The sequence below is a fragment of the Meriones unguiculatus genome, chromosome 6 (assembly GCF_030254825.1).
Source record: "Meriones unguiculatus strain TT.TT164.6M chromosome 6, Bangor_MerUng_6.1, whole genome shotgun sequence".
Lineage (NCBI taxonomy): Eukaryota > Metazoa > Chordata > Mammalia > Rodentia > Muridae > Meriones > Meriones unguiculatus.
In genome coordinates this window covers 41,866,625-41,882,858 of record NC_083354.1, presented here as the reverse complement: position 1 = coordinate 41,882,858, position 16,234 = coordinate 41,866,625, and the positions used below count along the sequence as shown (strand labels likewise).

The 16,234-nt window shown below is 42.7% G+C and overlaps 2 protein-coding genes across 19 annotated transcripts in view; both read left to right on the top strand.

Annotated features, from left to right (window-relative positions):
* The window catches only part of LOC110565770 (microtubule-associated protein 4), a 136,331-nt gene that overhangs the window by 92,798 nt on the left and 27,299 nt on the right, over positions 1-16,234 (top strand). For 2 of the 18 annotated variants that reach the window (XM_021663603.2, XM_021663586.2), the window contains exon 1: positions 13,765-15,264. The exons of 14 other annotated variants lie outside the window; for them this stretch is intronic. In XM_021663603.2, the coding sequence (XP_021519278.1) occupies positions 13,821-15,264 (1,444 nt within the window). In that variant the 5' untranslated portion in view covers positions 13,765-13,820. Of the gene's footprint in view, positions 1-13,762; positions 15,265-16,234 lie in introns of those variants that run through there. 2 more of the 18 variants (XM_060385223.1, XM_021663595.2) reach the window with 2 other exon arrangements.
* On the top strand, positions 7-8,590 carry LOC132654649 (uncharacterized). The gene has a single exon (XM_060385229.1). It carries the CDS (start codon positions 770-772, stop codon positions 3,758-3,760), a length of 2,991 nt encoding a protein of 996 aa, XP_060241212.1. The 5' UTR covers positions 7-769; the 3' UTR covers positions 3,761-8,590.

Genomic DNA, 16,234 nt, shown 5'->3' with positions numbered 1-16,234 from the left:
GTCCTTGGAATGTTGCGATTAGGAGTGATGGGATGATGACGGGACATTATTTAGTTCCTGCTTGTGTTTTGGTAATTATCTTATGAAGTCAGTTTTCTTCAGTACATTCCATTTCTTTAGGCAGAAAATTGTCTTCTTACATGCTTACTATTCTGTCATCAAGAACACTAAATTTTGATCCAGTTGAGCTTTTTACTATTTTATCAGATCTTTGGCTCGTTTCTGTTTTCTCAGTTCATTGAACTATTTTAAGGTGAAGATTTTAAGTGTTATAAGTATAAATACTATAAGTATATCTGGAAAAAAAATTTGACCTGAGATGATCTTTGATAGACCCAGCTAAGCATGAGAAATGTTTTAAACAATTTTTGTGAATGAATGAATGAATGAATGAATGGTGTGAAAATAGACTACTTAAATGAATCACTTAACTTTTTTTTAGAAATGATAACAAGGAATTTGTTGTTTAGAATTTTAGCTAAGTTCATGTATTGCAGGTACCCCTCCCTCACAAGGTAAACACGTTTGCAGACCCAGTGACCGCAGGTCAGCCCGGGCCAAGCCTGCGAGGGTCTCTCCTGAGTTGCTGGAAGGTTCTCCTTCATGGACGATTCTTGATCCCAGGCTGGGCCCCTGCCCATTTTCTGAGTTGGGTTGGGTCTCTGGTTCATCTTCCTGTGGTGAACATGGGAACCAAAGAAAAATTAATCACGCTGAATTCCTAGTACCCCAGAGAGATCATGGCAAGGAAGCCAGGGATATAGAAAGCATGCCAATGATGGTGAAGAAAAAGAAGAAGAAACCGAAGCAAAAGAGATATCCTCAGTCGCGAGCTGGGGGACCGTGGGATGATGACAATGCATATGAGCCCAAAGATCATCCTGTTGCTCCCAGGTCCCTGAAGTCAGGTATTGGCCCCAGCCAGCCTACTGCTGTGGGCACAGAATATGGACTTGTATCTAGAGAAGTCTTGAAGCATGACCATACAGAGAGGGTTACTTCATGTCCAGAACAACCTCCAGAAACTGTAGCAAATGCTCAGATCAAGCTGAGAGTAGAAGACCACAGAGGTAACAGTCCAGTGTCAGAGAACCAAGATAAGAACCTGCTGCATCAAGAGGAACACAAATCCCCAGCTCTATCATACCTGAAGCTGGATGTAAGCAGGATAGAGGGCCCATCTAGTGTGAAAAGAACCCCAATAGACAGTGCTACACACGAAGTGGCAACTCTGCTAGGAGGTTGTCCCCCCATATTGGGCCAAGAGATTATGAATAGAGTTTCAAAACCTACAACAGAGAAAGTGCTATCGAGTTTGACCCTTAGTTCGACAGCAAGCAATCCAGTAGAAGACTTTCTAAAAGAAGGGAATAGCAAAAGTAAAATGACTAAACTGCAGATGTTTCCTGACAGAGTTAGCGATGTTAAAGAACTAAAACCAGAGACTTCCCTCAAGCATAAAGAAGAAACTAGTCTGTTTGCTTCTAAGGAATGGAAAGACCAAGAACTAATTCAGGCTCCTGGGCTAGAGGGTGAGCTGTTTAAGAGAACAACAGGTGATGGCAAAAGCAGGAAGGGAAGGGGTTCTGGGAAAGTCAGAGCAGGTTGTGGGAAGTTAGGAGCCAAATATGAGGTACCATTCCTTCTGAAGAGTGAGAAAGGGGCGGGAGCTGTTCCTTTGCCAAGTGAGCCAGTCCCTGAAACTAGAATAGTGAGTACTGAGGCTCCAAGAAGAGGGGTAGACTTGGATCCTTCAACGCAACCAGGGGCTAGTACTGATTTCACTGAGGCAGTGGTGAAGGTGGCCAGAGAGGAGGCTGATAGCGGTGTGGAAAGTACCATGCAGCCATTGATTGCTTTGGAAACTGGGTCAAACTTGACTCAGACTTTGGATGCTAGGACAGAAAGAGCCGAAGTTAAAAATATGAGCATCAGTAACCAGAGCAAGGAAGGAAAGTGTCCTTGGATGGATCATGATTCAACTCCCCGGATTTCTGAAAAGACTAAAAAGAGAGTCAGTGAAGGCAGAAACAAAAAGCTTAAAAATAATTACCCGGTACAGCCTAGCAGAATGGAGGGCAAGGAGGAAATTGTCAGCCCACCTTGTGTAGAGAAGGAGAGTGATAATGGTAATGTTGCCCATAAAAACAGGGAGTTGGGGCAGATTTTTCCTAAAATACACGATTCTTTGTTCTCATGCGCATCATATACACCCACAGGAGAAGTTTCTGACAAAAAGAGTAAGAATGTTGAGTCTAAGTCTGTTGAACTTGGGGCTCTTGTTGAGAATAAAGCAAACTCAGTCCAAGGTTCTGCTGTTACTGCCAAGGCGGCAGAGGTGAGCACCCAAGACCCAATCCAGGTGACAAGATTTGTTCCCTCAGTTGAATCTGAGGAAAGCAAGACACATGTAGCCATGGCACACACTGGAGTGGCTGACAAACCTAATAAAAGGAGTAATGATGGGAAATGTAAAAAGGTTAAAAATAGTTTTCCTGAGAAACATATTTTGCAGATTAAGACAGATACAACAAAAATGCATATTCCTGTGGAAACTACAGGAGACTGCAAAATTGAAGGAATGGGGTATATGGATGAAAATAGAAATATTACATTTACCTCTGAGAGAACCCCATTAGAGCTGATGAATAAGTCAGCTCCTGTAGAGGCGAAGGGTTCAGCAGGCTGTGAAACACTGCCCTGCCCTACTCCTCAAGTAGTTAAGGAAGATGATTCCTTCCCAGACACTTCTAGAAAGAATGGGCAAGAGAGTCTCCTAGCTCAGAATTCCAAATTATTAGCTCAAGATATGTGTAGCAAAGATGGAGTGCCAGGTCAAGAACAGCCCAAGGCTCTCTCTGCTGCTGTACCCTCTACTAGCCCAGGAGATGTTGAGACTTTTACAGAAGCTCAGGAGAAGTTTAGCAGTCATGGAGATCACTCTCTTAAGAATAAAGGTGAGATTGCTGGTTGCCGGAGAAATGAAGTAGGGACAATCCCTGAAAGGCATGAGGTAGGAGAGTCTGAGTCAGAGCAGCCTGGGTCCTCTAAGCATTCAGCCCAGCATCCCATGGAGCCAGCTAAAGGACACTTCCTTCCTGGTGTGCTCACAGAAAGCCAGAGCCTGCCAGAAGAGGTCAGAGTCCTAGACACCCATGCAGATAGTAGAGATTTGCCAGCATCTCTGGTGAAGAAAGAGAAGAGAACTGAGGACTCTGCCCAAGTTCAAAAGCCTGACCCTCTGAGCAGTAAAGCACAGAAATTCAGTTTGTCTGAGGACCAAAATGAGAGAGAATCCAAGGGCCCAGATAGTTTGGATAAGAAGGTAGCTATCAGTCCAGAAAATGAAAAAGATAAATTAAAAGAAACTAGTCTGTCCTGTGAAGTCACAAAATTGGAACGTGTTACCATGTTAACAACAGAACTTCAGTCTGATGTCTCATGTGGCAGTGTTGAGGGGGAAAGTAAAGTAGAGGTGACGGCTTACAAGGATCCTCAAGTCCTAGAGTTCAAAGGTAACGGGGTCGGAGCTCCTCAGAAGATGACGGGGATGTCTGAACTGAAGGTGCTGGGTGAAAAGAAGAAGGAAGATAAAGGCAGAATGGCAGAGCCGGTGAAAGGCTACATGAGACCGACCAAGTCTCGAGGACTTACTCCACACTTGCCGAGGTCTGCAAGTCAGGAAAGAGAGAGATCCAAGCTGCTCAAGTCTAGTGGTATGACCCTGCCATGGGGAAGTGTGTGTGCTTGTGGCTTTTGAGCAGCATCAGAAAAGCAAACAGCTTGTGCCTTGGTTCCATTTAGACTCTAATCATCCTTGTTAATCATTGGTTTGTTGGCATGAGAACTCGTAACTGCTACTTATGTGGGTTTTTTTCAGCCAAGGCATGTCCCTGTGTTCAGCTTGAGACTGGCGACTTGGTTGCATGTCTTTTTAATAGAGCACTGAATCTTGAGATTTATTGGAAGTTGGGGAGTGGGGAGCATTGCAGCCCTATTTTCTTATATTGTGTATACCTCCTATGTATAAAGTTAGGCAAAGTATCAATCATTATTTGTTGCTAATATTTGCTGGAGGGTGAGCTAGAGAGATGGCTCAGCAGTTAAAAGCACTGTCTGCTCTTCCAGAAGTCCTGAGTTCTATTTCCAGTTACCACATGGTGACTCACAACCATCTATACTAGAATCTGATGCCCTCTTCTGGCATGCAGGTGTACATGCAGATAGAGAGCTCACACACGCTAACCAACCAACCAACCAACCAACCAAACAAATTTCTCTTTAGCCAGGCATGGTGCCTTTTAATTTCAGTACTCAGGAGGCAGAGGCAGGCAAGTCTCTGTGTGTTTGAGGCCAGCCTAGTCTATAAAGTGAATCCAGGACAGCCAGGGCACTGTTACACAGAGACTGTCTCAAAAAACCAAAACCAAAAGCAAAAGAACAAAACCAAATAAACAAACAAAAAACCCAACAACAACAAAAACTTGAAGAAGGAAAAAATACGGAGTCTGGCTGAGTATATGAAACTTGGCTTTATTTGTCATTTGTTTATATTTATAGTATATAAATAGCTTGAGCTAGTGGGAGTAAAAATCCAAACTGCTTTCAGATAAAATGAAAATGGTATGCCTTTATCTTTGAAGCGCCAGACTAGTATTGGTAGGCACAGACTTCATGTTTCAAGTAGTGGGAAATGATCTCTCAAGGTACCAGGTAGGTGAGGCTGATTTGATCAGTTTTGCTGCTGACAGCCATTTTATGTGGATTAGAGTTTGAAGCAGTCTCTGTGTTTATCAAACAGTTCATAAAGCATTTCCTTGCCTTTGAAGATTTTTGCAGCCAAACAAATGGTGCTTTCTTAACCAGTTTGCATTATCCAGCTACTACTAACTTGGGAAATTTAAAAACAACAAAGGGGCTGGAGAGATGGCTCAGTGGTTAAGAGCACTTGTCCACTCCTCCAGAAGTTCTGAGTTCAATTCCCAGCAATCACATGGTAGCTCATAATCATCTATAATGGAATCTGATTCCCACTTCTGGTGTACATGGACAGAACACTCATATATATATATAATAAATAAATCTTAACAACAGAACACCAAGCAGCTGGTTAGACTTTTGCTGAGGCATCATCATGAGGTGTTGTATTCTGTATGGTAAGAGCTTGTCCTTGCGGGGAGAGCTATGTGTGAATGAGCACCTGAATTGGAATACTTGTGGCGTGAGGAAAGTGTGCATATGCTATTTTCATCTTACTGCTTTCATTTTCTTCTCTTAGCTAACCTATTAAAGTAGAAAATGAAATAAACTAGCATATAGAAAGTGTTCCAGAGCTCTACTGCATTCCCTAGTTTGGGTTTCTAGGCCGGCTCTTTAGTTTTGTTAGTGATTAAAAGGTAGAGTCAGGTTTTCCAAAGAAATGTTCAGTGTTTCCAGGGAATTCTAGAAAGCACATTTGTTCTTACTCAGAACCTGTAGAGTTCCCTGGACCCTGCCAGGTCAGCCCAGGAATGCCTGTGTGTATATGTGTGTAAAAATCATTGCTGCTCCTTGGAATTTTACCAATTACTACCTCTAAGAACAATAGATACTTTTGAATAGTTAAAAGGTTTTAACTGAGCTGGACACCCTAGGACACACCTGTAAGGCCAGCATTTGGGAGATGAAGGCAAGAGGATCAAGAATCAAGGCCAGCCTGGGGTATGCGAGCCCCTTCCAAAAAAAAGTCATGAAATTTTTTTCTTTCTTTAGATTTATTTTATATTTGAGTCATTAACGTAACACACTGACAAAGTACAAAGGAATAAGCAGTGAAATTAAGTCTTTTCTTTCCATTAAACAATTTCAATTTTCCCTTTTCATATCAAACTGACTTTTAACAGTATTTTACATGTCCCTACAAAGAAGTTATGCTTAAGAATGTCATGCATGTTTACTCTTGTATAGGCATTGCATGCTTACTGATACAAACCTTTCTTTTTAAAACTTGTCGTTGTTTTGAAAGAGTTCAGTGCATAAATATGTAGTCAGATTCATTTTTTTAGGTAGTATCTTTACTACAGGAGTCCTGGGAAGGGGGTAGGTGGTGTCTCTGCAGATGTCAGGCAGGAAAAACAACTGTGAAGAGGGGAGAATGGAAACTTTGATTCAGTTTCACTTAGTCAGACTAGATCAAACTTCGCCAGGTGGCTTATTGAGAGCATATTTGAACACAGAACAATTTGAAAAAAAAAAAGTTTCTTGACGTAAAAGAATCCTTGGTGTATGAAGAAGCATAATTATATTACAATTCAAAATGTATATAATTTCTTGTAAGAGCATGGGCGCTAGAGATAGTCTATCTGTATTAGCTTAAGGGACTAAGGAAGGATCTGGCCTGTCTTGGTCCTAAAGATAACATGGGGGTCATTTGGACACCTCTGGTCCAGGTTGTGAGAGCTTTGGCTCTGGAGCTTCTACCTATACAGATAATGTAAGGGTCATTCAGACTATTAGGTATCTCCAGTCATGGTTGGGGGAGCCCCTGGCTATACAAGTAATGTAAGGGTCATTTAGATTACTAGCCACCTCTGGTCCTGGTTGTGAGAGCTTTATATGGCCTAGCCCAACAACAATGCAGATCACCAGGCTGTTAGCCACTTCCAATTCCCAGCTTTTTGGATGGAAAAAACAGGTTTTATATATGTATCTCCTTCCCTTTGAAAGGACAGTCATGTGTGCTTAACATTTCCTGGTTTCTCTGGTATTCTTTGGGCATAAAGACCTTCCTGCTCCAACACTAGCAGGCCTAAAACTCCCTGTCTCCTCAGCATATACTGGGATTACAGGTACATTCTACCATGCCTTATCTGCTTTCACGTTTTGTCCCTGGCTGGCAGACTTGGCCTTAGTAAATTTTACCTTTGCTCTTAACTTTGAGTCATTCCTAACGGCTTTCTTTCTGATTATTGATCCTCACCTGCCTTGTCTCCATTTGTCTAGTAGTCAAATGGCCTGATGCATGGATTTCAGTCTTACCGTGCTGGGTGGTATGATAGCTCAGTAGATAAAGGGACTTGATGCTGAGGCAGATGACCTGAACTTGATGGCCTACATGATAGGAGAGAGCTGTCGCCCTCTGCAGGTTGTTCTGACCTCCGTGTAGATGCTGTAGCATACATGTATACACAAACACAATAAATAAAACTAGTGCTTACCATAGATTGAGGAATGAATATTGTCTAGTTGGTTACCCATAGATGAAAGACACATGTGTGTTTGTCTGTCTGTCTGTCTCTCTGCCCACCACACTCACATATACACAAAGATACTGTATATTTCAAAGCAGGCTCTCAAGATTATACGGTGGTGTGGTAGAGGTAAATTCTGAACCAACCAAGTCTTTTTAAATTTGAAGTGTTATTCATTCTCCTTGGAGAATTACATATAAATTGTAGCTATTTCCTAATAAAAAGACGAAGGGTGACATTAGTAATCATATAATTTTTGTTGGTTTTGTTTGCTTGAGTCTCCCTGTATATCCTTGGATTATCCGGAATTCAGATCTGACAGTCTCTCTTGCATGCTAGTGTTAAGGGTATGTGCAGCCATGGCCAGGATGTTTATAGTCAGCTTAGGACTAAAGTCCAAGCCTTTGGTTCTTCTAGTATTCTCCACAATAAATTTATGTTTGATTTACTGATGTATTCTTCTTGGTATCTAGTGTATAGTTTTATATGTTTTTGAATTAATGATGAATGACTTACCGTTTGTTAGCCTTAGCCTCTTTGGAAATGAGGAAGTAAATATATATATATATTTTTTTTTACATTTTTTTTCTAGTATCTTGTTTTCTCTCTTGACATTTTTATGCCACCTTCCAGTTTGAGAAAACTTTAGCAGAACTTTCTTCACATTTGATGCCTATTGTTCTAGGCAGGAAAGACTTACAGAAGTACATGAGGAGGCCTGAGCTCAGAGTATCAAGAAAGCGCCTCTTATGGTACCCTCCCCCCCCTTTTTTTTTTTTTTTTGTGAAAGGGAAGCACAAGTTTGAAAGGGTGTTTCATGTGTCAAAGAGCTGAGTGACAACACACTTGGGGGAGGTGTTGCTGTGAGTGGAACAGTTGGGGACCCTTCAGATAGGCCCTTCCATTTGCCATACTGAAGCCTGTTCTCCTTCCTATCCAGCTTCATTTCTTTCACTCTGGTTTGCTACAGCTCATCAACTGTTTGGCAGCAGCTGGGAATGTCAGTTTATGGTAGAAAATTGTCTTGGTGTGAAACTTGAAGTAATTTATAAACCTAGAATTCTTACAGTTTCAAGGCCCTTGTATATAAATAAAATATGCTCAAGAGATTTTTTTTTTTTTAAAGCATTTGTAATCTTAGGAGTTGCTACTATTTCACAACTAGAGAAGCACCCACTTCTTAAAAGGCCGCCCTTTGGCATGCCTTTTTCTGTGCTGTCCTCAGCTCACCTCCTCAGTACATGGTGCTTTGGCTTCCTCCACAGCCTCCACTTGCAGCCCAGATTGGCCTTAATCTTAATACCTTCCTGCCTCTGCCTCATGAGTATTGGTACCAGAGGCTTTTGTGCTACTCTGCCCAACCTGACTTTTTTTTTTTTTTTTAAGCATAGCATAGTGGAATTTACAGCTACCATTTATTAAATTTTGGCTTTGCCAAGCACTGTTGTTGTAAACTCTTATAAATTCTCTATTAATACTAAAACAATCTCCTTTGCTGGTACTGCTATCACCTTGGTTGAAAGAGAACATCTAAGTATGTTTTTTAGTGTTGGTTATCCTGCATTGACTGATGGGTGAATAGAAATAAAGCTTATATTTATATGTCTCCTAACAAAAGATACCAGCACTTGCTTCTTTATTTATTTTGCCTTGTCGAGGAGAGAAGCCTGGGCTTCACATATCCTAGGCAAGTATGAGCTACCCTCATCACTGAGCTGCTTATGGAGGTTCTTCACACTCTGTCACCTTTCACTCTACACCCTGGCTGACAGAGCAGGAAGCCATTTAAGGAACATGGAAAAATTAAACTGAATTTCACTACTGTAGATACATTCATTTTACTAAAATAATGAAGGTAAACAGTAAAGGAGATTTTCCTATTTTTCCCCTGTGACATATCCGCTGAAGGAAGATCATCTCATCTGTGGGCCAAGTCACAGTGATACTCTTTAAGTTGTTTAGCAGTGGTGGTCATTTGTATAAGTTTGCACGCAAGTTAACACTGCCTGCTGCTTGGCAAATAGTGGACATACAGTATGATTTGGACGTCTTGATGTTTCATGCATTCATTGAACAGATAGCAAATGATGTTGTTTCCATGCTCGTAAAGTGGATAGATTTGGGTGTGGTAGTGCATGCAGGTAAGCTCACATCTGGGAGTTCAAGGCCAGCCTGGTCTACAAAACAAATTCCAGGACACCCAAGGGTGTTACAGAACCAAAACCAAATAAACAAGTAGATAGTAAAACATATTCTGCATTTTCCCATGAATTCCAGAATCAAACGATAAGACTAGTGAGAAATATGAGCCATGAAGAAGCAAAAGGGTCCAAGTGCTCATGGAAGAACAAGAAGAGTTCTGGGTCTCAGTGGGTCTGGAAGTGTTGCCAAGACTTCGCTGAGCAAAGCACTGAGTGCTTGTCTGATGGAATATTTGAGGAAGTGGCCAGTATTAAGGTGTGATGGACAGATAAGCCATTGGGGGGAGGTAGCGTGTGCCTTTAATCCCAGCACTCAAAAGGCTATGAGAGGCGGATCTCTGTGAGTTTGAGGGCAGCCTGGTCTACAAAGTGAGTCCAGGGCACAAAACCGTTGGGGAATCGGTGAAATCTCTGACACTGTTTAAGTTGTGATTGGGGAAAAGATAAACATATGGGAGCCCGTGAGCCTCTATAGTCAGGGGATCTTACGCTACCCTGGAAGTAATTGGCGGATGGGGTGTGTTTCTGTCTGGTTTTAGTTGGGTCATTTCTTTTTCTTTTGGTAGGAGCCCGTGAAAAGTTTAGAACATTATGTTTCTTGAAAGAGTTTTCATTTACTTTCATTTTAATGTTTTGAGTTTACATAAATCAGACTACTAACTTCAGTTTTTTCATTCTGTCTGTTCACTCCCCAGCTTTTGAATGTTAATCAGTGAGAGTCGTGTTCTTGAGTTGAACACGTACTAAGATATGTTCCTAAAATTCAGTAAAATGTGGTTTTGAATATAGGTTTGTGAAACTACTATTATATCCAAGTAAGAAAACAGATCGTAACTTTTTAACCTTCAGCTTATATTAGTAAGGAGTACCATCAGTCATAGTAATTAGAATTACTGACTTTCATTGTAATGATAATTTATTAGGATGGTTTCCTGGAGACAGTAACAGAACAGTTGGTCAATCTGGAATATAGTGTTGCCTTGGTAACTAATGAGAATGCAGAGAAACCAACCATGGAGCATACAAAAACCCAAGGCCCTGAATAGGTTAAATACCAACCCTAGTCACAAAAAAACCCCAGAAACATCTGCCAGTAATCTGACTGTACCAAACCCCTTGAGGCCTGTCATGACATTGTTGTATATCTGACCAGAGTCTTAAAACACCTTGTGACCAGACAGAGAGACATACATGGACTATGATCAAATTTAACCTGAATAAAATAGAACCTCAAATCATGTTCCCAAATAGCATTCCACATCAGTTGTGGGACTGGGTCTCCGTAATATAGCCCTGCATCTGAGGCCTCAGATTCAAATCCCAGTGCTGAGAAAAGGAGAAAAAAAAAAAAAAGTGCCAGCTCTTGGGAGCTATTTCAATGTTTCAATGATAGGATGAGTCAGATCAAATGATACAGAAACATAGCTGAAGGAATCCACTTATCCTTCCACTAACATAATTTGTTGTTTTGAGACAGTCTCTCTTCATAGCCCTGGCTGTCCTGGAACTCACTCTGTAGACCAGGCTAGCCTCAGACTCAGAGATCTGCCTGCCCCTGCCTCCATAGTTCTTTTATAGGAGACTATTATATTGACTGTTTTATAAGAGACTTTATTTCATCTACCTTTTCTGGTCACCCATGGCAGGTATGGACAGGTCCTCTTTTTCTTCCTTTCTTGAGCTCCGTTGAGCTTCCTCCTTTGAGCTTTTTACCATGTAGTTTATAAATATTCTGGAAAGAGGGGCGTTCTATGAAACTCTGAAGGACAAATGTATTTGAGGGCATCCTATGCTCATGAATGATGGTAGTTATTTTGCCTACTTTTTTCGAACTAGTCTGGAAACCTAGGAAGACTGGATAAAAGTAAAAATAATTTGACTCAGGAAGGAAAAGAAGACCTCCTGTATCAGTGGACTTGGGGAATGCAGAGGGGGGAAGGAAGGGAGGGCTTGGGACAGGAGGAGGGAGGGAACCAAGGGAACCACAGGGGGGAACAAAGTGAATAAAGTGTAATTAATAAAGAATTTTAAAAAAAGATAATTTAACCACTCTAATGCCTGTACAAAACATTAATAATCTTTGTATTTACCACTGTGGAATGTGATCAGAGAAGTTCAATAAACGAGTTTGAGTAGAAAAAAAATAATAATTTGACTCAGGAGCAAGCAAGTTTCTTTACGTTTACAAGTGCTTTATGTGTATGTACACCTGCATGCCAGAAGAGGGAATCAGATCATATTATAGATGGTTGTGAGCCACCGATTGAGGAACTGAGGAATAGGAATTGAGCTCCAGACCTCTGGAAGAGCAGACCTCTTAACTCATCTCTCTACCCCCTCTACCCTCCATGCCACTTTGGCAGGCATTTGATGGCACTCACGGCCTTTGTGTTCAGACATAATGCTACCCCACTGTCATGAGGCAAGAGGGCTAACTGAACATACTGGCCAGTAGAACCCCAAGTTTAAAAACACCCCATGGTGTGAGTTCTGTGACTTGTTAGTCCACAGAACTCATTGTACTGTCTATGAGAGTACTGTATATGACTTGCATATGAGAGATGCACAGGGATTTCAGCAATGCTGCACATTCAGCACCTTTGTCCTCAAACCAAGGAGATGGGTCTGTTTCCCAGGCTGGTCACCTGCCTCAGCCTCCTGAGTCTTCAGGATGTAGATGCCACCAGTTTTATTCCTAGGAAACATTTTTTAGTATTCCTGATAGACTATTTCACAGGGTCCAGTGTTAGGACAGGTAGAGAATTACAAGCCAGATAACAAAATCAGCTTTGTTTCAGCAGTGGTCTATACATTGTTACAGTACAAGGTGGTTCGTCTTAGCCAAAGAATTTTGTTGTATGATCACTCAGTCCTAATTGTGTGATTTGTTTGGTTTGTTTGTTTCTTCACTTTTCGAGACAAGGTTTCTTTGTATAGCCTTGGCTGTCCTGGCTTTGTAGATCAGGCTGGCCTCATAGAGATCTGCCTCCCAAATGCTGGGATTAAAGGTGTGCACCTCCATGCCCAGCTAAATGTATGATTTGTAAAAACAAAGGGAAACAAAGGATTGTGCCTGCACTAAATGTGGGCAACACTGGGTTCTAACAAGCAGGAAAAGTTACAAGACACAGATTTGTCCCTGAGTCTAGAGATCAAAACAGGATGAACTGAACTCTTGTCAGTTCCCTGGAAAGAGCAGGGGTGGTACCACACAGGCAGGAATGCCCAGCTCATGCAAGGAACTAAGAAGAAGCAAAAAATAAGTAAAAGCTTAAGTGTGATTTAAAATTGGAATTAAGTGTTTGTTGTGTTATTGGAACACATGTCCAAAGCCCTGTGCACTGGTATCTCTTTGAGAGAGGGTCTCACTGTGTAGCCTGGGCTGGCCTCAAACTGCCATTGAACCACTTGCATCTGCTTCCTCAGTACTAGCATTGAAAGTTTGCACCACCAGGCTTAGCATGCTGATGTCTGTAAATGATTTATTACAAATGTTTATTAAGTTCTCAGCACAGATACCACCTAGTACAACTCACAGGTCTTTGGAAATCCTACCCAAGTCAGGTTTTGAAGTTTAGAAAGAAACAAGATGGTCTGGCAAGATGGTCAGTTGTGAAAAAGCCCCATAACCAGAGCTTGATCCCTGGGACCCAAGGAACCAACTCCTGAAAGTTAGCCTTTGATTTCTCTGGGGCTGTGGTGAGGGCACAGACATTAAATAGAGAACGAAGGGAAAGCTCTCCCAAGAATGGGAGTGAGGGGAAAGGCATATATTCACGAACCACAAGTCACTTTTTGAGAGAATTTGATTAGCTGCTATGACAGCAAAACCCACCCTCTTCCAGGGAGTGAATGCCTCAGTCTTAATTTTACATTAAGGTGGTTTTTTTTTTTTCTTTTCTTTTTAAGTGAGAATTTGAAAATTTCCTGCAATCATTATTTTTATAGCTGAGGATTGGCAAATGAACCCTGCTTATTTTTAAAACAGTTTTTTGAGTGGGTGAATTTAGTAGGCTAGCCATAGAACTAGATAAATAAACGTGTGGGTACATATGTCTATATCAATGAAAGCTGAAATAATTACTGTCCTCAGTACCTGGCTTGGCACCATACTGTATTTTAAATTCTAGGGCTAAACAAGAGTGCTAGATAGCAGGAAGGTATATTTATAGAGTAACAAACAATGGCATTCTTTTTCTTTTTTGTTCATTCTTCCTTTTCATACCTGTTTAAATACATTTGGCACCCAACTGCTTGAGGAGAAAGGGGGATTGGGAGAAATGCAGAGCTTACCATGAATCCCCGGGAACTTGCTGTGATGTCACTGCAAGCTCCGTGTGAACGTGGGTGGTGTGAGCTCCAAGAGTGAGTGGGGGAGCAGGGAAGAGACATGTCGCTTCCCGACAAGCAGCCAGCCGCTCTCCCTGCCGCCTTCGCTGCTGCGTGCGACCAGCTCTCTAGAAGCAAGCCTCCAGAGTGCAGGATGGATTCCCCCAAAGAAATCGGGCAGGATGGATTTGAATGGCAGAGGACGGAGGGTAAACTGAATGAAATTGGGCTGAATGTCAGCATGGACGGGCAGCTGAAAGACGGGCTCGTGAAGAACAGCAGCTTCCTGGAACAGGATAAGCTCTGCTTTTTTGAGGGGAAGCTAGACAAAGAACTCCACATTGAAGAGCCAAATAAGGCGTATCAAGCAACCTCCAGTCACCTTCAGAGCAGGTATGTGATTTCAGGAACCTGTCAGCCCTCGGAGGGGAACTTAGTACACCAGACGACAGCTGAGTTACGCCTGGGACTCACAGAGGGACAAGACAAAGTCACTACAGTTCAGGGGAAGGTGACAGGAAAGAATGGACTGGAGACCAAGAGCCAGCCAGACTTGAATTTTCCTGGGGCTGATGACACCCTCTCTCAGTATGGTAAGGAGCAGGAAACCAGTTCTTTGAACTCCAGCTTTTACTCAGTGGCCCCTCAGGTTTCAAGAGCTGCAACTCCGGGAAAAGAGAATGGCCATGTTTCCAGCTCCCCGGCGCTCGGGTTGATGAATAACTCTGGGCAGCTTACTAACAAGTCCCCACTACTGGTGGCCATCACCCACCCAGCCCCAACTATTGAGCATTCACCCACCACCAGTCCACCAGTCCTGGAATTCGCTCAGGAAAATTTGAATGCAGGCTTTCACAGCCCAGGCCAGGATAAGGAATTGGAGAAACTGATTTCTACTGAGGAGGGACCGGTGCCCGACCAAGCCCCCCAGCAGAAAAAGGCAATCCGCAGAGCCCTATCTGAGTGTTATCACCTCTCAGTGCCCCCTGCTGTGAATCTTGCTGATAAGTACCCTGAACTGCCTGCCCGAGAGGAGCTTCCTTCAGGCCTGCTGCCTCCCACCAGTAGCCCAATGCCAAGCCCTATGCCCAGGAAACTGGGAGTGCCTGCCATGAGGCGCTCCATGACAGTGGCCGAGGACCAGTCAGCTAGCTGCAGATTGAACGCTGGGGAACTGCCCAGCCTGTCTGCTTCAGAGGTACCTACTCCTTTAACCTGTGAGGAACCAGTGGCCAAGAAGAGAGAAGAACTGGTCCACTTGAGCAACAGCAGCAGCAGCTCTGGGAAGGATCTGGGCATTGCCGGGGTGTATCTCCACAGTAAGCTGGAACAGATTCCCGAAGGAAACAGCAAGGAAAAGGGACAGGAAGATACTAGAGAGACAGGAGTTGATCCATGTCTCTTCATCTGCCAGGGAGGTGAGAAACAGCCAGGAAAGAAAGAAATTGAGGTCACTGCAACCCAGAGCACTCCATCCCTGCTGTGTGAAGAGACCCCACGTGATGGTATGTTTCTAAATTTTGCCTCCACTGGGAACCAGCAGACAGTGAGGAAGGAGCCAAATTGATAGATTCACCGACAGGAGCATCAGCAGCTTGTAACTCCTGGAGTTTGGGACTGCCTGGGGAAAAGCTTAATTTCCTTGTTGGAAGCTAGACAAGAGAACAAAGTGAATCTGCCTGGGTGCTGGCTGGCTGGGTTGACGGTGGTGGGGGCAGGAGTGGTGGGCATTAAAAACTAGAGCTGCTTAACCTCATGCTGCCCTCCCTGTCCCATCCCCCATCCTTCCACCCCTCTGAGCCTGTTGGTTTGAACCAAATGATTCTTAAGCTCAGACCATCCCACTGCCGATGATTGATTTACTTTGCTGAGATTCACAGTGGGTTTATCAACACTAACCTCTTTTAAATTGGATGGAAGCTGTTTTCTGTTCTGATTTTGAGAGCGTTTTACTTTTGCTAAAGTTGGAAAAAGAGCCTTTTATACCAGGCTGTTTAATATTCTCCCCCTGTCCTTCATGTTTGACCCTATTTGTGCTTCTAGTTTTCTCTTTTTGTGTGTGTTTTGAGGATCTGTGGGAAGAAGGAGAAGAAAGGAAATTGAGGAGAGAGAGAGAGAGACTTTCCACAGTGAACTGCTGAGTGCTGCCTGTCTCTTTGTGTCTCTTTATTGTCGCTTCATTGCCTTTGTTTTTCCCCCCTCCTCTCCTCCCCCACTGCTGGCATTGTTAGTTGTCTAAAAAAAGCTTGTTTTTCTCTGGGTCCAGTTTGACCACAAAGGACCTATTTCACTAGAGTGTTTGTTAATGGGGATTTAAAACACGTGTAGTCAGTTTTCCTAGGACCTATTCTCAATATTATCTTGAGTACATTTTCATGAAATGCTATTTTTAATTTATAATTGAGGGAGACATGTACCAGGTTTTGTGCAGAATCTGGTCTTCTTTTCATCTTTCCGTGCTTTCTGGGATCGAAC

Bases quoted from the DNA above. Each gene is read 5' to 3' on its own strand.
- LOC132654649 (XM_060385229.1), top strand. From the start codon at position 770: ATGCCAATGATGGTGAAGAAAAAGAAGAAGAAACCGAAGCAAAAGAGA.